Below are 22,137 nucleotides of genomic sequence, written 5' to 3' on the forward strand. Positions count from 1 at the left end.
TATGCTTAATGCTATAAGCAACTGGAGTCTGTCCCTGAATATGGATCTATTAAAGGGTCTTGAATTGTTAGTGATCTGGTGGTTATTGGTTCTTTATCATTTCCCCATATAAGTGTTTGGACTTCCTATTGCCTAAGGGTACGTTTCCACGGTCCGGAATGGCTCAGGATTTGCCGCAGGTAAATTCTGCATCTGAGGTCACTGGCAGGTCACCTGCTTTTTTGATGCGGTCTTTGCTGCATTTTTGATGGGGATTTTCATGTGTTTTTTTCATGCAGGTTTGTATGTGTTTTGTAAGCTAAATATATAGAGAAAAAAAATTGTGATGTAATTTCCTTGTCCAACCTTTTCATTTACATACTCCATTGAAGAACAATGTTTACACACACAGAAAGATATAGATAGATGTTAGGTAATAGATAGATATATCTATATATAGATAGGTAGATCTATCGATCTGTCTATCTGATATTCATAGCCTAGGAAGGAGCCATAGATATTGGCCCCCCTTACTACAAACACCAGCTCACAGCCGCCCCAGAAATGGCATATCTCCAAGATGCGCTAATTCCGGCCCTTAGCCTCTCTACCCACTGCCCTGTAGCGGTGTGGCATATGGGGTAATAGGGGGTTAATGTCACCTTTGTAAGGTGACATTAAGCCGGCTTAGTAATAGAGAGGCGTCAATAAGACCCCTATCCATTACTAACCATTTAGTTTGTAAAGGGTTAAATAAACACACAGCCAGAATAAAGTATTTTAATGAAATAAAACACCACACATTTTTCCCATTTTATTATACTGGTAATCCATGCGACGCCCCCGATCTCCTGAAAAAAAACCCAAATACTCCCTGGTCCGACGCAGTCCTTAATAACGAGTGTCCCATGACGAGTCCAGCTCTGCTACATCTGGATGCATGACATCCAGACATAGCAGAGCTGTAGATGACCACTGGAGATCGCCGGCGATCACGTACACTAGTTCTCGCGGTTAGCTGACCATGAGAACTAGCCTAGGGTGACCTGAGATAACCCCCGGTAATGTGCACGGCAGTTCTCGCGGTAAGCTAAATTATCGTGAGAACTACAGTGGACACGGACTTCCGGAGGTGTGACAGTTAAGACCTTATTTAAATTAGTAGACATGGGTAGTAAGCTGCGTTTAGGCAGTTATTACGCATGTGACTAATCATTAGATGCGGTTTTATCGCATCTAATGATAGTCTATGGGAAATTTACGCTGCAGGGACGGAGCGTCTCCACATTGTAAATAGACATGCTGCAGTCTATAAAGACGCGCCACATGTCCGGATACGCAGGTCTGCCGCCTGCATCTCCGAACCCATAGTGGAGATAGGATTTCATGAAATTCCCTCCACTACGCTGTAACATCTGGACGCTGCGGGTTTGACGCTGCAGATGTACGCAGCGTCAAACCCGCAGCTTTACTGACCGTGGAATCAAAGCCTTATAATAAAATTGATCTTGTGTTTGTTATCTAAAAAATAGTGATTAAAAACCTTTTATTAATTAGTTTAAAAATCAAATGGGTTTAATGTGATTGTGGAATAGAAGTTATATCCAAAAGACTTACATAAAAAAAATAAATTATGAAATGGAACAGAGAAGATAACAGTATAGAAAACAGTATAGAAATAGTAATTTATTTGTATTAAAAAAAAAAAAAACTTTTGTTTTTATTTTTTTTTTATTTGTTACTTTGATGCATTTATAGGTAAAATATATATGCCAAAAAAAAAAAAAATCTTATTGAAAAAAGTCCCCTGATGTATAGTTGACATTTTTTTTTTTTTCAAATCCTTAGTAAAAAAAAAAAAAAAAAAAAAAAACTAGTAAAAAAATGTCTTTATAAAAGACTCTTTACTTCAGGCGGCTTGGCCACAAGTGGTCAACTCATGGAGGAGCTGCTAGACCCTGATTTTCGGTGTTGTAGGTACTTCATGTTTGAAGAAACGGGCTGCAGATAGAGTAAAAGGCACGAAGTTCTAGCTCATGATTTAGCCCCCTAGAGACCACGCTGTCTACTGTGAAGATCCACACTTGGACAACTTGGATGCAACAAAAAAGGTTTCTTTGCAGGACAAAATATGGTTAACCTTGAAGTGGCGTGATAGAGGATGCTCCTCAAAACCTTCACGGATATTGTCAGAGTGTTCTTTATCCATTAATCGTCTTTTGGTGCGGCCTACATACATTTTGTCACAGGGGCATCTGATCATGTAGAGGACCCCTCTGGAATAACAGGATATTGTATCCTTGATGGAGAATTATCTTGTTTTGTTTGATTCCACAAAGGATGTATGTAGCGTTTTTTGACCGTGGTAAGTACACAGCAGGAGCAGCTACCACATGGGGTCAAACCAATGGTTGAATATTGTTTATTAAGTGCATTTATTTTGGTATTGGTATTTCTGTTACTGCCTAGTGCTGATTTAGTGGTGGGGCAATGAGATTGCCAATGGTTTGGGCTTTCCTATAGATGAATCTTGGATAGGTGGGTAAAAGCTCCCCATACTCTTATCCTTCTGTAAGATGGGCCAATGTTGGCGACTTCTATTGGTACACTTCTTATAGTCTGCATGGTATTGCGTGATAATAGGTAATGCCTTGATTTGTTGGGCGAGGTTCAAAGGTTCAGATACTTCTTTTGTGTTGTAAATAAGGTTGGCCCGAGATCGTTCCTACATCTTGTCTCGCTTTCTCCAAAAAGGGACGATTGGTATCCTTTCCGTTTTTGGTAAACAGTAGAATGATGTACTTTACCAAAAAGTTCTATCTTGGTCTCATCTGTCCATAAGATGCTTTTCAGAAGGATTTTGGCTTACCCATGAACATTTTGGCAAACTTCAGTCTAGCTTTTTTATGTCTCTTGAGTCATCAGTGGGTCCTCCCTGCCGTAGCGTTTTTCATTCACATGTGGACGGACAGTTTGTGCTGACACTGATGCATCCTGAGCCTGCAGGACAGACTGAAGCTCTGTAAATCTTGATTGGGGCTTATCCACCGTCCGATCCATCCTGCATCGCAACCTTTCATCAATTTCTCGCTGCCGTCCACATCCAGGGAGATTAGTTACAGTGCAAGGGGTTGTAACTTATGTTGCGCACCTTGGACAAAGGAACATTAAGATCTATGGAGATGGACTTGTAACCTTGAGTTTGTTAATATTTTACAACATTTTTGATTCCCAGGTCCTCAGACCGTTCTCTTCTCCTCTTTCTATTCTCCATGCTAACTGTGGCTCTCACAGACACCTAATGCAAAGATTGAGTCAACTTCTCCTCTTTTCATCTGGTTTCAGGTGTGATTCTCATATTACCCACACCTGTTACTTGCTACAGGTGAGTGTGAACGAGCATCACATACTGGAAACAGTTGTTTACCCACAATTTTGGAAAGGTGGCAACAATAATGTCATGTGTGTGAAATGATGTCCTATTTGCCTTTCTTTCCCTCTCTGTTTTTTGTATGTATTAGAACAACACACAAAAGGAAATAAACATGTGTATAAGAAAACATATGGAACTAGAATTATTTTCTGGTAGAAATACTTCATTTTGTGGATCAATTTCAAGGGTGCCAACACTTTTGGCCATGACTGTATATACATTACAAATTAGTAGCTTAGAAGCAGCACCAGCGAGGATTGAGGGTGTCATTACTGTTCCTCCCACATATAGACATAAGATAACGGAGGCCGCGCACCAATTAGATGACACAACTTGTGCTTTAATAGCCGATATTGGCGAGAATTCTGCTCATTGTCACAACCTCCTTCTTGGAGAAAGATTCTCACAATGAACTGGAACGTAACCAACATAAAATATTAAAAATCACAAGTTTTATCATCTGCCTCCATTATTATATACACTGCTCAAAAAAATAAAGAGAACACTTAAACAACAGAATCTAACTCCAAGTACATGAAACTTCTGTGAAATCAGACTGTCCACTTAGGAAGCAACACTGATTGACAATCAATTTCACATGCTGTTGAGCAAATGGAATAGACAACAGATGGCAATTATTGGCAATTCTCAAGACCCCCTCAATAATGGAGTGGTTCTGCAGGTGGGGACCACAGACCACATCTCAGTACCAATGCTTTCTGGCTGATGTTTTGGTCACTTTTGAATGTTGGTTGTGCTTTCACAGGTGGCTCAGGTAGTGCAGCTCATCCAGGATGGCACATCAATGCGAGCTGTGGCAAGAAGGTTTGCGGTGTCTGTCAGCGTAGTGTCCAGAGGCTGGAGGCGCTACCAGGAGACCGGCCAGTACACCAGGAGACGTGGAGGGGGCCATAGGAGGGCAACAACCCAGCAGCAGGACCGCTACCTCAGCCTTTGTGCCAGGAGGAACAGGAGGAGCACTGCCAGAGCCCTGCAAAATGACCTCCTGCAGGCCACAAATGTGCATGTGTCTGTACAAACGGTTAGAAACCGACTCCATGAGGATGGTGAGTGCCCGACGTCCACAGATGGGGGTTGTGCTCACAGCCCAACACCATGCAGGACGCTTGGCATTTGCCACAGAGCGATCTGCTGCCTGCAACATACTTCAGCATGACCAGTTTGGCAGTGGGTCAGTAATGGTGTGGGGTGGCATTTCTACGGAGGGCTGCACAGCCCTCCATGTGCTTGCCAGAGGTAGCCTGACTGCCATTAGGTACAGAGATGAGATCCTCAGACCCCTTGTGAGACCATATGCTGGAGCAGTTGGCCCTGGGTTCCTCCTAATGCAGAATAATGCCAGACCTCATGTGGCTGGAGTGTGTCAGCAGTTCCTACAAGATGAAGGCATTGAAACTATGGACTGGCCCGCCCGTTCCCCAGACCTGAATCCGATTGAACACATCTGAGACATCATGTCTCGCACCATCCACCAACGTCACATTGCACCACAGACTGTCCAGGAGTTGGCGGATGCTTTAGTCCAGGTCTGGGAGGAGTTCCCTCAGGAGACCATCTGCAGCCTCATCAGAAGCATGCCCAGGCGTTGTAGGGAGGTCATACAGGCACATGGAGGCCACACACACACTACTGAGCATCATTTCCTTGTCTTGAGGCATTTCCAATGTTGGATCAGCCTGTAACTTCATTTTCCACTTTGATTTTGAGTATCATTCCAAATCCAGACCTCTGTGGGATATTAGTTGTGATTTATGTTGATCATTTTTAGGTTTTACTGTTTTCAACACATTCCACTATGTAATGAAGAAAGATTTACAACTGGAATATTTAATTCAGTCTCCAATCACCCCTTCATCTCTAAACTCTTGGAGCACCTGGTCTATTCCCGCCTTTCCCGTTACCTCTCCACTCATTCCCTCCTAGACCCTTCACAGTCCAGTTTCCGCCCCCAACATTCGACAGAAACTGCACTCATCAAGGTAACCAACGACCTTCTGAAAGCAAAATGTAACAGTGACCACTCTCTGCTCATTCTTCTCGATCTTTCTGCAGCTTTCGACACTGTTGACCACCCTCTCCTACTCTCTAGGCTCCAGTCACTAGGCATTAAGGACACTGCTCTCTCCTGGTTCTCCTCCTATCTTTCTGACTGTTCCTTCAGTGTTCTGTTCTCCGGCTCCCCTTCATCTCCTCTTCCTCTCACTGTTGGGGTACAGCAGGGCTCAGTCCTTGGCCCCCTTCTCTTCTCTCTCTACACGGCCCCAATTGGACACACCATCAGCAGATTTGGCTTTCAGTACCATCTTTACGCTGATGACACACAACTATACACGTCATCCCCTGACCTTACCCCCGCTGTACTACAGAACACCACTGACTGTCTGTCCGCAGTCTCTGACATCATGTCCGCTCTCCATCTGAAACTCAACCTCTCCAAAACTGAACTTCTGCTCCCGCCATCTACTAACCTCCCTAAATCTGACATCTCCCTCTCAGTGGGTGGCCCCATAATAACACCCCGGCAACAGGCGCGCTGTCTGGGTGTTATGTTTGACTCCGATCTCTCCTTCACGTCCTACATACAATCTTTTGCCCGCTAATGCCGCTTACACCTAAAGAACATCTCTAGAATCCGCCCTTTTCTCACCATGGAGACAACAAAAACCCTCACTGTCTCCCTGATCCACTCCCGCCTGGACTACTGCAATGCTCTATAAATTGGCCTCCCCCTCACGCGACTTTCCCCTCTCCAGTCCATCCTTAATGCAGCAGCCAGGGTCGTCCATCTGGCTAATCGTTACTCGGACGCCTCCGCTCTTCGCCAGTCATTACACTGGCTGCCCATTCACTACAGGATACAATTCAAAGTACTTGTTCTCACCCACAAAGCTCTCCACAGTGCGGCACCCCATACATCTCCTCCCTCATTTCTGTCTATCGGCCTAGACGACCGCTACGCTCTGCAAATGACTTCCGACTAACCTCTGCACTAATCCGTACCTCCCACTCCCGACTCCAAGACTTCTCCCGTGCTGCGCCAATCCTCTGGAATGCTCTACCCCAAGACATTAGGACCATCCACAACTTGCATAGTTTTAGGCGCTCCCTCAAAACACATTTGTTCAGAGCGGCCTATCACGTTCCCTAATCAAGGTCATTTTATGTTTGTGTGTGTAGCCCATTCACTACTTCCATCTACCCCCCACCCCGTGAAGATGGCTGGACCCTCATTGTAAATACATCATTGTAAATACACACCTGTACTTTGTATCTCCCCACCTCATTGTAGACTGTAAGCTCTCACGAGCAGGGGCGGCTTATTGTGCTTTATTATTGTATCGTTAACGTTGTTACCTATGACTGTTGTGTATGAAGCTGTTAAACTGTAAAGCGCTGCGGAATATGTTGGCGCTATATAAATAAAGATTACTATTATTATTCAGTGATATCTAGGATGTGGGATTTTAGTGTTACTTTAATTTTTTGGAGCAGTGTATGAGTGTGTGTGTGTGTGTGTGTGTGTGTGTGTGTGTGTGTGTGTGTGTGTGTGTGTGTGTGTGTGTGTATGTATATATATATATATATACACACACACACAAACACAGTATATCGTAGGGGTTGTACTCGCTCAGGTGCGGTGGGTGACACTCAGGAGACACGTTCCATTAAAAGTTCACAGGGTTTATTGCTCCATAACCCACATAGCAAAACAGAAAACAAATAGCCTTTAGCTTAGGCAAAAGAAAATACAAGTGTCCAGCCCTTCAGGCTCAGTCCTGGAGCCTTAACACACTGGAGGCTTTCACCTCCCCACATACACCTCCTGTGTTAAGCATTAGCCTCTATTTTATAGATCTAACCACACCCAGGAACCCATCACATGACTAGACATGTGGTTGTGACATCACCACAGGTCCTGAAACACATATAGAGGTATGGTTATGCCCCTTACCCAGGGGTGAGGTATATGGGTAGCCAGACCCTCCCATCTCTCACAGCTACCCGTAACCCGGACCCAAATATACCAAACAATTCCTTATTGCTTTATGTGCATTACAGAAAACACTGCGGGTTACATCACAGCGACAAGCCATCTCTGTGACACATACCTCCCGTCGCCTATACAAGCTTTAGCCACGCTACTATATATATATATATATATATATATATATATATATATATATATATATATATATATATATATATTTGGAACAGCACCAAACACAGTACCTTAACAAAGTGCACGCATCCCCAGCCAGCAATCTCAGAAGGCTCCTTGTAATAGTTGAAAAAAAAATGGGGGGAAACAGCACAGCAGACTTCCAGAAAAAAGTGATGTTTATTTGCCCAAATGGCGTGGCGACGTTTCGGATACAATCCTTTCTTTGCTGGCTTGAGAAAGGATTGTATCCAAAAAGTCGCAACTCCATTTGGGAAAATAAACATCACCTTTTTTTCTGGAAGTCTGCTGTGCTGTTTCCCCCCATTTATTAAAAAAGGAACAGCACAATAGTTCACAGTGGTTGCCAGGCTTCCAGACAAACTAAACAGAAAAAAATGAAGGCAGCACTCCAATTGTTTCAGGTGGAAAAAAGTGAAAAAACTTTATTCTGCCTCACTCATCCTGGGCAATGTAAAAGTAATTGGACAGATTCAATAATTGTAAATAAAATGTTCATTGTTAGTACTTGGTTGAAAACCCTTTGTTGGCAATGACGGCCTGAAGTCTTGACCTCATGGACATCAGCAGACGCTGTGTTTCCTCCTTTTTGATGCTCTGCCAGGCCTTCACTGCGGTGGTTTTCAGTTGCTGTTTGTTTGTGGCCTTTCTGTCTGAAGTTTAGTCTTTAACAAGTGAAATGCTGCTCAGTTGGGTTGAGATCAGGTGACTGACTTGGCCATTCCAGAATATTCCACTTCTTTGCTTTAATAAACTCCTGGGTTGCTTTGGCTTTATGTTTTGGGTCATTGTCCATCTGTAGTATGAAATGACGACCAATCAGTTTGGCTGCATTTGGCTGGATCTGAGCACACAGTATGGCGGCTCTGAAGACCTCAGAATTCATTCCTGTGTCCCATCATCCATAAACACTAGTGACCCAGTGCCACTGGCAGCCATGCATGCCCAAGCCATCACACTGCCTCCGCCGTGGTTACAGATGATGTGGTATGCTTTTGATCATGAGCTGGACCACGCCTTCACCATACTTTTCTCTTTCCATCATTCTGGTAGAGGTTCATCTTGGTTTCATCTGTCCACAGAATGTTCTTCCAGAACTGTGCCGGCTTTTTTAGATGTTTTTTAGCCTTTTTCTTCTTGATGCTTATGAGTGGCTTGCACCGTGCAGTGAACCCTCTGTACTTTCATGCAGTCTTCTCTTTATGGTAGATTTGGATATTGATACGCCGACCTCCTGGAGAGTGTTGGTCACTTGGTTGGCTGTTGTGAAGGGGTTTCTCTTCACCATGGAGATTATTCTGCGATCATCCACCACTGTTGTCTTCTGTGGGCGCCCAGGTCTTTTTGCATTGATGAGTTCACCAGTGCTTTCTTTCTTTCTCAGGATGGACCAAACTGTAGATTTTGCCGCTCCTAATATTGTAGCAATTTCTCGGATGGGTTTTTTCTGTTTTCGCAGCTTAAGGATGGCTTGTTTCACCTGCATGGAGAGCTCCTTTGACCGCATGTTTACTTCACAGCAAAACCTTCCAAATGCAACCACCACACCTCAAATCAACTCCAGACCTTTTATCTGCTTAATTCAGAATGACATAACGAAGGGATTGCCCACACCTGTCCATGAAATAGCCTTGGAGTCAATTGTCCAATTACTTTTGGTCCCTTTAAAAACAGGGTGGCACATGTTAAGGAGCTGAAACTCCTAAACCCTTCATCCAATTTTAATGTGGATACCCTCAAATGAAAGCTGAAAGTCTGAACTTCAACTGCATCTGAATTGTTTTGTTTAAAATTCATTGTGGTAATGTCTATAACCAAAATTAGAAAAATGTTGTCTCTGTCCAAATATATATGGACCTAACTGTGTGTGTGTGTGTGTGTGTGTGTGTGTGTGTGTGTGTGTGTGTGTGTGTGTGTGTGTGTGTGTGTGTGTGTGTGTATATATATATATATATACAGTACAGAGCAAAAGTTTGGACACACCTTCTCATTTAAAGATTTTTCCGTATTTTCATGACTAGGACAATTGTACATTCACACTGAAGGCATCAAAACTATGAATTAACACATGTGGAATTATATACTTAACAAAAAAAGTGTGAAACAACTGAAATTAGGTCTTATATTCTAGGTTCTTCAAAGTAGCCACCTTTTGCTTTGACTGCTTTGCACACTCTTGGCATTCTCTTGATGAGCTTCAAGAGGTAGTCACCAGGAATGGTTTTCACTTCACAGGTGTGCCCTGTCAGGTATAAGTGGGATTTCTTGCCTTATAAATGGGGTTGGGACCATCGGTTGTGTTGTGCAGAAGTCTGGTGGATACACAGCTGATAGTCCAACTGAATAGACTGTTAGAATTTGTATTATGGCAAGAAAAAAGCAGCTAAGTAAAGAAAAACGAGTGGCCATCATTACTTTAAGAAATGAAGGTCAGTCAGTCCGAAAAATTGGGCAAACTTTGAAAGTGCCCCCAAGTGCAGTTGCAAAAACCATCAAGCGCTACAAAGAAACTGGCTCACATGAGGACCGTCCCAGGAAAGGAAGACCAAGAGTCACCTCTGCTTCTGAGGATAAGTTTATCCAAGTCACCAGCCTCAGAATTCGCTGGTTAACAGCAGCTCACATTACAGACCAGGTCAATGCCACACAGAGTTCTAGCAGCAGACACATCTCTACAACAACTGTTAAGAGGAGACTTTGTGCAGCAGGCCTTCATGGTAAAATAGCTGCTAGGAAACCACTGCTAAGGACAGGCAACAAGCAGAAGAGACTTGTTTGGGCTAAAGAACACAAGGAATGGACATTAGACCAGTGGAAATCTGTGCTTTGGTCTGATGAGTCCAAATTTGAGATCTTTGGTTCCAACCACCGTCTCTTTGTGCCACGCAGAAAAGGTGAACGGATGGACTCTACAAATGCCTGGTTCCCACCGTGAAGCATGGAGGAAGAGGTGTGATGGTGTGGGGGGTGCTTTGCTGGTGACACTGTTGGAGATTTATTCAAAATTGAAGGCATACTAAACCAGCATGGCTACCATAGCATCTTGCAGCGGCATGCTATTCCATCCGGTTTGCGTTTAGTTGGACCATCATTTATTTTTCAACAGGACAATGACCCCAAACACACCTCCAGGCTGTGTAAGGGCTAGTTGACTAAGAAGGAGATTGATGGGTGCTACGCTAGATGACCTGGCCTCTACAGTCACCAGCCCTGAACTCAATCGAGATGGTTTGGGGTGAGCTGGACCGCAGAGTGAAGGCAAAAGGGTCAACAAGTGCTAAGCATCTCTGGAAACTCCTTCAAGATTGTTGGAAGACCATTCCCGGTGACTACCTCTTGAAGCTCATCAAGAGAATGCCAAGAGTGTGCAAAGCAGTCATCAAAGCAAAAGGTGGCTACTTTCTCTCTCCTCGCTACTCCTCTACTTCCCCCCTCTGCAAATCTCTTCACTGGCTCCCATTCCCTCAGTGTATCCAGTTCAAATTACTAATACTGACCTACAAAGCCATCCATAACCTGTCTTTTCCATATATCTCTGAACTAATCTCCCGATATCTTCCCTCACGTAATCTCCGGTCCTCCCAAGACCTTCTCTCCTCCATACTTATCCGCTCCTCATCCAACCGCCTCCAACACTTCTCCCGAATATCCCCCATCCTCTGGAACTCTCTGCCCCAACACTTCCCACTATCAACCACATTTGGATCCTTCAGACGGAACCTGAAAACCCATCTCTTCAGGAAAGCCTACAGCCTGCACTGACCCCGCTGCCTCCTCATCACTACTGAAGCTACCGCCTCACCAACACCGGAGCTCCTGCAACCCTCAACCTATTGTCTCCTTCCCCATAATCCTGTAGAATGTAAGCCGGCAAGGGCAGGGTCCTCGCCCCTCTGTATCAGTCTGTCATTGTTAGTTTACTGTAAGTAATATCTGTAACTTGTATGTAACCCCTTCTCATGTACAGCACCATGGAATCAATGGTGCTATATAAATAATAATAATAATACTGTGAAGAACCTAGAATATAAGACATAATTTCAGTTGTTTCACACTTTTTTCTTAAGTATATAATTCCACATGTGATAATTCATAGTTTTGATGCCTTCAGTGTGAATTCACAATTTTCATAGTCATGAAAATACAGAAAAATCCTTAAATGAAAAGGTGTGTCCAAACTTTTGGTCTGTACAGTGTGTATATGTGTATATATATATATATACACACATACATATACAGTTAGGTCCATATATATTTGGACAGAGACAACATTTTTCTAATTTTGGTTATAGACATTACCACAATGAATTTTAAACAAAACAATTCAGATGCAGTTGAAGTTCAGACTTTCAGCTTTCATTTGAGGGTATCCACAATAAAATAGGATGTATGGATATCTATGTATTGGTATGTATTGGATGTATTGTTCTCGCCAGCTGCCTGTCATGGCTGCCGCGACCAATCAGCGATGGGCACAGTCCGATTAGTCCCTCCCTACTCCCCTGCAGTCAGTGCCCGGCGCCCGCATACTCCCCTCCAGTCACCGCAAACACGGTGTTAATGCCAGCGGTAACGGACCGCGTTATGCCGCGGGTAACGCACTCCGTTACCGCTGCTATTAACCCTGTGTGTCCCCAACATTTTACTATTGATGCTCCCTATGCGGCATCAATAGTAAAAAGATGTAATGTTAAAAATAATAAAACAAAAAACCTGGTATTCTCACCTTCCGTCGTCGGACGATGCGCTCGCGCCCGCCGCCATCTTCCGTTCCCAGAGATGCATTGCGAAGTTACCCAGAAGACTTAGCGGTCATGTCGGCCGATATTCACACCAGGGCGTCCGACAGACAGCGGTAATTCCACTTACGGCCACTATACGCTCAGTGGCGTCGGCTAGACTTTATCCAGCTTGTCCGGGGTTAATTTAGCTGGTACTCGGGTTGGAGGCTGGGTCACGCCCACGGCCTTTAAATAGTCGTGCTGGACTTTGGGCGTCTCCGATTATAGCTTGTGCCTCGTGCCTAGTGAATCCGGTCTGGAGTGGTGGTCTTGGAGTAGAAATATTATCTGGTGGTGTATTTTTCTTTGTTTATATTTCTCCTTCCTATATTTGTATTTTGGTTTTGCCCTGCGCACATTAGTGTGGTTTCCTGTGTGTCTGCGGCGTGGTGCGTTTTAAGTTTTCCCTGTCTCTACTGTCTCTGGAGTTTGGTGTTAGGTCTTTTCATTGGGTGGCGGGTGGTGGTTCCAGCATAGGGCTGAAACAGGAGTCAGGGCCAGGCCTGGTGGCCCAGACAAGCACACCATTGGTGTAAATTCTGGGAGAGGGACAGACAGGGTTTTTCCCTAGTCTGAGGGATATTGCAGGGGCCCGGGAAATTAGCCTTAGCCTTCTAGGCTCCCTGTAACAGCATCCTGGGAACGGAAGATGGCGGCAGCCGCCCGCGCATTGCCAGGACTTCGCTGGATCCTGCGGGTGAGTATAGAACTATTTTTTATTTTAATTATTTTTTTTTAACAAGGATATGGTGCCCACACTGCTAAATACTATGAGGGCTGTGTTATATACTGCGTGTCTGCTATATACTGCGTGGGCTGTGCTATATACTATGTGGGCTGTGTTATATACTACGTGCCCTGTGTTATATACTGCGTGGCCTGTGTTATATACTACGTCGCCTGTGTTATATACTGCGTGTCTGCTATATACTGCGTGGGCTGTGCTATATACTATGTGGGCAATGTTATATACTACGTGCCCTGTGTTATATACTGCGTGGCCTGTGTTATATACTATGTTGCCTGTGTTATATACTGGGTGTCTGCTATATACTGCGTGGGCTGTGCTATATACTATGTGGGCAATGTTATATACTACGTGCCCTGTGTTACATACTGCGTGGCCTGTGTTATATACTACGTTGCCTGTGTTATATACTGCGTGTCTGCTATATACTGCGTGGGCTGTGCTATATACTATGTGGGCAATGTTATGTACTACGTGCCCTGTGTTATATACTACGTCGCCTGTGTTATATACTGCGTGGCTGCTATATACTGCGTGGGCTGTGATATATACTGTTTGGGCTGTATTAACGCATTGGGTATTCTACAATATGTATGTATGTATATAGCAGCCACATAGTATATAGCACAGGCCACGTAGTATTTGTCTGCTATATACTACATGGCTCCTACATACTACGTGGCCTGTGCTATATACTGTGTGGCTGCTATATACATACATACATATTCTAGAATACCCAATGCGTTAGAATCGGGCCACCTTCTAGTATATCTATATATATACACAGCAAGGGGTGTACATTGCTTCAGCATTTTGGCTCAGATTTTGGTAAGTAAATAACACTATGTCATTTGTTATATGCTAATGCCCATCTGACCTGTAATTTACTGAACTATCATTATCTGCAAGGTGCAGCGTCACCAGAAGACCCCGGTGACCCCATTATTACATACCTGTGGTATCATTTCCTGGACTCTCCTCCTTCACATCGCTCACACACGGCTGATCGTCCATCATCTGTTCTTCATCCTCCACTTTAATACCAGTCAGATCTCCGCCCTGATATCACATATATAACAGCTCAGTACAATACAGCAGACATCACCAGAAGACCCCAAATCTCTGAGCGCGGCCCCATATAGCTGTGGTGAAGGAGCAGCTTCATCTACCTGGTGACTCTCCGGACAGTCCTGGGAATACAGAGGAGACGGACATCTCTCCGGAGGATTTCTTACACTGAGAACATCTGTAGGAAACAGACGAATGATTGTTACATGGGATGATGGGAGTAGTATCCAGGTGACTCTATAACAGACATGAACGTCCCCCTCCTTACTCTGCTGATTGTTTTTATGGCCAGTCTCCTCTTCTTCATCTATGACCTCATGTAGAAGCTGAAGCCTCAGCTGCCCGTGATCCTCATTTTTTAGGTGTAGGGGCGTACAGTGGCATGTAAAAGTTTGGGCAACCGTTATTGTGAAAAATTAAGCAAGCCAAAAGATGAAATTATCCCAAAAAGGCCTAAAGTGCAACATGACACATTTACTTTGGATTTTCGGTGTGGGGCAGTGACCGGTGTCACATGTGAGGGTCGCTGTGTATTCCCACCAGGATGTGCACAGAGGCGTTTTGAGGCCGTGGGAGTGAATTGCAGTCACAGGCATAGCTGTGATTGCAATGCAGAAATAAAGTGAGTATATGTCTTGGACAAGCTATTTGTCCAAGGCAGATTTAAGAAAACCTGCTGGGCTTTTATTTTTTAAATGGACTACAGGATGGTAGTGGAGCAGTCTGTTTCCTTCCTGGGCGGGTTTTCCATGCCTCCCATGGCCACAGACTCCAATTAAAAAACCTGCAGTGAAGGGTTTGGGCGTGTCAATGACAGTTTTGTTTTTGCAAGAGTGCAGAGCAGAAGGTTCTGCAGATCTCCACCAGTGGGAGGCAACACAGGCAAGTGGAGCCAAACAGCCAAGGAAGCTGAAAGGCCTGTCACCTAGAGTGCACACGGTGGTGCAATCGCCCACAGCAACCAGTCTCGAAGGTGGACTGGCGTGTTTATTGGCTGCAATCTGGAGGATATGTTTCCTGGCTGCGATCCGGAGGATATCATGTGCTGCGTATTTTTGTGAGTTGAACATTAAAGAGACGTTTTTGCTTTGAACTTTGCAGGATCACTGCCGCATCACTGCATAGTGTACTACCGCTGCACTACAGAGGCAAAAAATAAACAAACATGCTGAATATGAATAACACATACAATATTGTAGGGGAAATATGTATTTGTAGGCGATGTATGGAAGTATGACCGGCAGTAAATTAGCATCTGTTCTTAGGCTGCAGCTCATCACAAAGGTCATAACCTATGTTATCTATGGTAAAGGTAGCTTTCCTGGTCACAGGGTCTCAGACCCCAGGGTGCCTTTCTGAGAACGCAGAGAATTTGAAACATTTCACACCTCTGATGCCTTTGAAGGAATTTCTATTTACTATGGGAAAGAAAGGTTAAGACAAAACTAATGTATTCATTGATTAAGTAGCCATGGTCCAGTCACAAACCAGGAATTAGAATATTGACATGAAAGGCTGGTGTAGAAATCTGATCTCCTGACTAAGCCTATAACTTGGGCCCAACACAAAGAAAGTTGTTCGCAGATTGAGGGCAGCCAAGCTGATGTGATCCATTTCATATCCCCCTCAGGGAACAGAATACCAGACTGCATTATCTCTCTAAGTTTCTCCCTTTTATTTTATAACTGTTTTGCATATTTGTGTCACTTTTTATTCCCAGATTTTTATATCCTGTTATTGTAAGCACTGCACCTTTTCTATTAACACTTAAAACTTTAATAAGTTTGAACCTTGCATGCTCTAAAAGAATCCATAGCCTTAGAGTGTGTGATCCTGGTGACAGACAGTAGTAGCACTTCCTGGACTCATCGCCCGTGTGTTTGGTGAGGGGTGTCAGCGTGTGTGAAGTGGGGTGCATGGACTGTGTCGGGTGTGGTTTATGCTCCCATGGCAGCATAGGACGAATGCTGGATTGAGAGGAGGTAGATTAACCCTTGCAGGCACAACCCTAGTCACGTGCTGAGAAGCGGGTACGTGACAAATATAAAAATAACACAGTATTTTTTGGACTGTAAGACTCACTTTGTGCATACAAAATTTGAGAGGAAAGAGGGGGTGCGTCTTTTAGTCCGGATGTGCTTTAGATCAGCTGTGGCGGGGAGCAGCAGAGGAGCAGGTCACAGGAGTCTTTTAATGAAAATTAATCTTCTCTGCTCCCCATGCCCATAAGCCCCCCACAATGCACTGAAGCTGACACCGAGAGGTGGGAGCAGAGAATATCCAATCTCTTTAATAGCAGGCACACGTGATCGCCGAGTGGCTGCAGCTAACCGAGTGCCCACTATTAAAGAAGATGAATATTCACTGCTCTCCACGCCCATAAGCCCATATGCACTGAAGCCGACACCGAGAGGTGGGAGCAGAGAATATCCAATCTCTTTAATAGCAGGCACACGTGATCGCCGAGTGGCTGCAGCTAACCGAGTGCCCACTATTAAAGAAGATGAATATTCACTGCTCTCCACACCCATAGTCCTGGGGGCGGGAAGCAGTCAATATTCTGGCAGCTGACCTCAGTGTGTGGAGACGCATGGCAGTAACGTCATGGCCATTTACACGCTGAAATCAGCTGCTGGCATCAGCACAGGACACACTGCTGCAAGGGAAGGAAAGTAGAAATGCCCTTTGGCACGTTTGGTACGTGGTCGTCGTACCCATTGGGCTGTAGTATTTACTATTAGTCCTTTGCTATTTTCTAACACAGGAAAGCAGCTTTGCCGTCTGTGTATTGGCGCTACCCTGCAGGATTTAGTTTTTGTATCTGTTATCACATAAGGGTCAGCTATTATATTTTGTGCAGCTATGGGCATTTCCTTTGTGCCAGAGGGTTATTCTATAACCTTTATGTGCAATCTGGGGTTTTTTGGGCTGTCTATAAGTATTGAGTGATCATTATCTGCTATTGGGGGCATTGTTCTCTACACACTTTACACGCCAGTGTGTAATCAAAGGTAGTTACAATGCCTGTTATTATCGGTGGACTATTACAAAGGTCCCTAAAAACTCATATATACTGTATATATATACATCTGTATGTGAGGAGCCCCCTCTAGTGGTGACTGTATATATACACTCACCGGCCACTTTATTAGGTACACCTGTCCAACTTCTTGTTAACACTTAATTTCTAATCAGCCAATCACATGGCGGCAACTCAGTGCATTTAGGCATGTAGACATGGTCAAGACAATCTCCTGCAGTTCAAACCGAGCATCAGTATGGGGAAGAAAGGTGATTTGAGTGCCTTTGAACGTGGCATGGTTGTTGGTGCCAGAAGGGCTGGTCTGAGTATTTCAGAAACTGCTGATCTACTGGGATTTTCACGCACAACCATCTCTAGGGTTTACAGAGAATGGTCCGAAAAATAAAAAAAATCCAGTGAGCGGCAGTTCTGTGGGCGGAAATGCCTTGTTGATGCCAGAGGTCAGAGGAGAATGGGCAGACTGGTTCGAGCTGATAGAAAGGCAACAGTGACTCAAATCGCCACCCGTTACAACCAAGGTAGGCCTAAGAGCATCTCTGAACGCACAGTGCGTCGAACTTTGAGGCAGATGGGCTACAGCAGCAGAAGACCACACCGGGTACCACTCCTTTCAGCTAAGAACAGGAAACTGAGGCTACAATTTGTACAAGCTCATCGAAATTGGACAGTAGAAGATTGGAAAAACGTTGCTTGGTCTGATGAGTCTCGATTTCTGCTGCGACATTCGGATGGTAGGGTCAGAATTTGGCGTAAACAACATGAAAGCATGGATCCATCCTGCCTTGTATGGAGCATCTTTGGGATGTGCAGCCGACAAATCTGCGGCAACTGTGTGATGCCATCATGTCAATATGGACCAAAATCTCTGAGGAATGCTTCCAGCACCTTGTTGAATCTATGCCACGAAGAATTGAGGCAGTTCTGAAGGCAAAAGGGGTCCAACCCGTTATTAGCATGGTGTACCTAATAAAGTGGCCGGTGAGTGTATATTATGTGTATATGTGATACACGGGGGCTGCGCTGTATATATTATGTGTATATGTGATACACGGAGGCTGCGCTGTTCATATTATGTGTATATGTGATACACGGGGGCTGCGCTGTATATATTATGTGTATATGTGATACACGGAGGCTGCGCTGTATATATTATGTGTATATGTGATACACGGGGGCTGCGCTGTATATATTATGTATATATGTGATACACGGAGGCTGCGCTGTATATATTATGTGTATATGTGATACACGGAGGCTGCGCTGTATATATTATGTGTATATGTGATACACGGAGGCTGCGCTGTTCATATTATGTGTATATGTGATACACGGGGGCTGCGCTGTATATATTATGTGTATATGTGATACACGGAGGCTGCGCTGTATATATTATGTGTATATGTGATACACGGGGGCTGCGCTGTATATATTATGTATATATGTGATACACGGAGGCTGCGCTGTATATATTATGTGTATATGTGATACACGGAGGCTGCGCTGTATATATTATGTGTATATGTGATACACGGGGGCTGCGCTGTATATATTATGTGTATATGTGATACACGGGGGCTGCGCTGTATATATTATCTGTATATATGTGATACACGGAGGCTGCGCTGTATATATTATGTGTATATGTGATACACGGAGGCTGCGCTGTATATATTATGTGTATATGTGATACACGGCTGCTCTGTGTATATTATCTGTATATATGTGATACAAGGGGGCTGCGCTGTATATATTATGTATATATGTGATACACGGCTGCTCTGTATATATGTGATACACGGGGGCTGCGCTGTATATATTATGTGTATATGTGATACACGGGGGCTGCGCTGTATATATTATGTATAAATGTGATACACGGAGGCTGCGCTGTATATATTATGTGTATATGTGATACACGGGGGCTGCGCTGTATATATTATGTATATGTGATACACGGGGGCTGCTCTGTATATATTATGTGTATATATGTGATACACGGGGGCTGCGCTGTATATATTATGTGTATATGTGATACACGGGGGCTGCGCTGTATATATTATCTGTATACATGTGATACACGGGGGCTGCTCTGTGTATATTATCTGTATATATGTGATACAAGGGGGCTGCACTGTATATATTATGTGTATATGTGATACACGGAGGCTGCGCTGTATATATTATCTGTATATATGTGATACACGGAGGCTGCGCTGTATATATTATGTATATGTGACACATGGGGCTGCTCTGTATATATTATCTGTATATATGTGATACACGGAGGCTGCGCTGTATATATTATGTGTATATGTGATACACGGGGGCTGCGCTGTATATATTATGTATATATGTGATACACGGAGGCTGCTCTGTATATATTATCTGTATATATGTGATACACGGAGGCTGCTCTGTATATATTATGTGTATATATGTGATACACGGGGGCTGCGCTGTATATATTATGTGTATATGTGACACACGGGGGCTGCGCTGTATATATTATGTGTATATGTGATACACGGAGGCTGCGCTGTATATATTATGTGTATATGTGATACACGGAGGCTGCGCTGTATATATTATGTGAATATATGTGATACACGGGGGCTGCACTGTATATATTATCTGTATACATGTGATACACGGAGGCTGCTCTGTATATATTATGTGTATATGTGATACACGGAGGCTGCTCTGTATATATTATCTGTATATATGTGATACACGGAGGCTGCTCTGTATATATTATGTATATGTGATACACGGGGGCTGCGCTGTATATATTATGTGTATATGTGATACACGGAGGCTGCGCTGTATATATTATGTGAATATATGTGATACACGGAGGCTGCGCTGTATATATTATGTGAATATATGTGATACACGGAGGCTGCGCTGTATATATTATGTATATGTGATACACGGAGGCTGCGCTGTATATATTATGTATATGTGATACACGGGGGCTGCGCTGTATATATTATGTATATGTGATACACGGAGGCTGCGCTGTATATATTATGTATATGTGATACACGGAGGCTGCTCTGTATATATTATCTGTATATATGTGATACACGGAGGCTGCTCTGTATATATTATGTATATGTGATACACGGGGGCTGCGCTGTATATATTATGTGTATATGTGATACACGGAGGCTGCGCTGTATATATTATGTGAATATATGTGATACACGGAGGCTGCGCTGTATATATTATGTGAATATATGTGATACACGGAGGCTGCGCTGTATATATTATGTATATGTGATACACGGAGGCTGCGCTGTATATATTATGTATATGTGATACACGGAGGCTGCGCTGTATATATTATGTGTATATATGTGATACACGGGGGCTGCGCTGTATATATTATGTGTATATGTGATACACGGGGGCTGCGCTGTATATATTATGTGTATATGTGATACACGGAGGCTGCGCTGTATATATTATGTGTATATGGGATACACGGAGGCTGCTCTGTATATATTATGTATATATGTGATACACGGGGGCTGCGCTGTATATATTATGTATATATGTGATACACGGGGGCTGCACTGTATATATTATCTGTATACATGTGATACACGGAGGCTGCGCTGTATATATTATGTGTATATATGTGATACACAGAGGCTGCACTGTATATATTATGTGTATATGTGATACACGGGGGCTGCTCTGTGTATATTATCTGTATATATGTGATACACGGAGGCTGCGCTGTATATATTGTTATGACCCCAATGGCGAGGGTCTCAGAGGAACGTGGAAGTCTGCAGAATACAAAAATCCAGCTCATAGGGCAGTGGTAACTGGGTTGACCATATATCTACTCCTAACGCCAACACTAGAAGTAGCCGGGGATCATTCCTACGTTGATTCTAGATGACACGCGCCAGCCGGAGAATCTAGCTACCCCTAGTAGAGGAAAACAAAGACCTTTCTTGCCTCCAGAGAAGGGGACCCCAAAGCTGGATAGAAGCCCCCCACAAATAATGACGGTGAGGTAAGAGGAAATGACAAACACAGAAATGAACCAGGTTTAGCACAGAGAGGCCCGCTTACTGATAGCAGAATAAAGAAAGGTAACTTATATGGTCAACAAAAACCCTATCAAAATCCACACTGGAAATTCAAGAACCCCCGAACCGTCTAACGGTCCGGGGGGAGAACACCAGCCCCCTAGAGCTTCCAGCAAAGGTCAGGATATAGATTTGGAACAAGCTGGACAAAAATACAAAACCAAAACAAATAGCAAAAAGCAAAAAGCGGACTTAGCTGATATAACTGGAACCAGGATCAGTAGACAAGAGCACAGCAGACTAGCTCTGATAACTACGTTGCCAGGCATTGAACTGAAGGTCCAGGGAGCTTATATAGCAACACCCTTAACTAACGACCCAGGGGCGGATAAAAGGAATGACAGAAAAACCAGAGTCAAAAAACTAATAACCACTAGAGGGAGCAAAAAGCAAATTCACAACAATATATTATGTGTATATGTGATACACAGGGCTGCGCTGTATATATTATGTGAATATATGTGATACACGGAGGCTGCTCTGTGTATATTATGTGTATATGTGATACACGGAGGCTGCGCTGTATATATTATGTGTATATGTGATACACGGGGCTGCGCTGTATATATTATGTATATGTGATACACGGGGGCTGCGCTGTATATATTATGTGTATATGTGATACACGGAGGCTGCGCTGTATATATTATCTGTATATATGTGATACACGGGGGCTGCTCTGTATATATTATCTAGATATATGTGATACACGGAGGCTGCGCTGTATATATTATCTGTATATATGTGATACACGGGGGCTGCTCTGTATATATTATCT

General features: G+C 43.8%; 1 protein-coding gene across 1 annotated transcript in view; it reads right to left on the reverse strand.

The window, feature by feature from the left end:
- LOC143808882 (uncharacterized) overlaps positions 1–22,137 on the reverse strand; it is a 459,352-nt gene that overhangs the window by 374,146 nt on the left and 63,069 nt on the right. The window contains exons 5-6 of the mRNA XM_077292048.1: positions 14,312–14,388; positions 14,096–14,201 (exon numbers count right to left, since the gene is read on the reverse strand). Coding sequence (XP_077148163.1) covers positions 14,096–14,201; positions 14,312–14,388 — 183 coding nt within the window. The remainder of the gene's footprint in view (positions 1–14,095; positions 14,202–14,311; positions 14,389–22,137) is intronic.

The sequence above is a fragment of the Ranitomeya variabilis genome, chromosome 2, assembly GCF_051348905.1.
Source record: "Ranitomeya variabilis isolate aRanVar5 chromosome 2, aRanVar5.hap1, whole genome shotgun sequence".
NCBI classification, from domain to species: Eukaryota; Metazoa; Chordata; class Amphibia; order Anura; family Dendrobatidae; genus Ranitomeya; species Ranitomeya variabilis.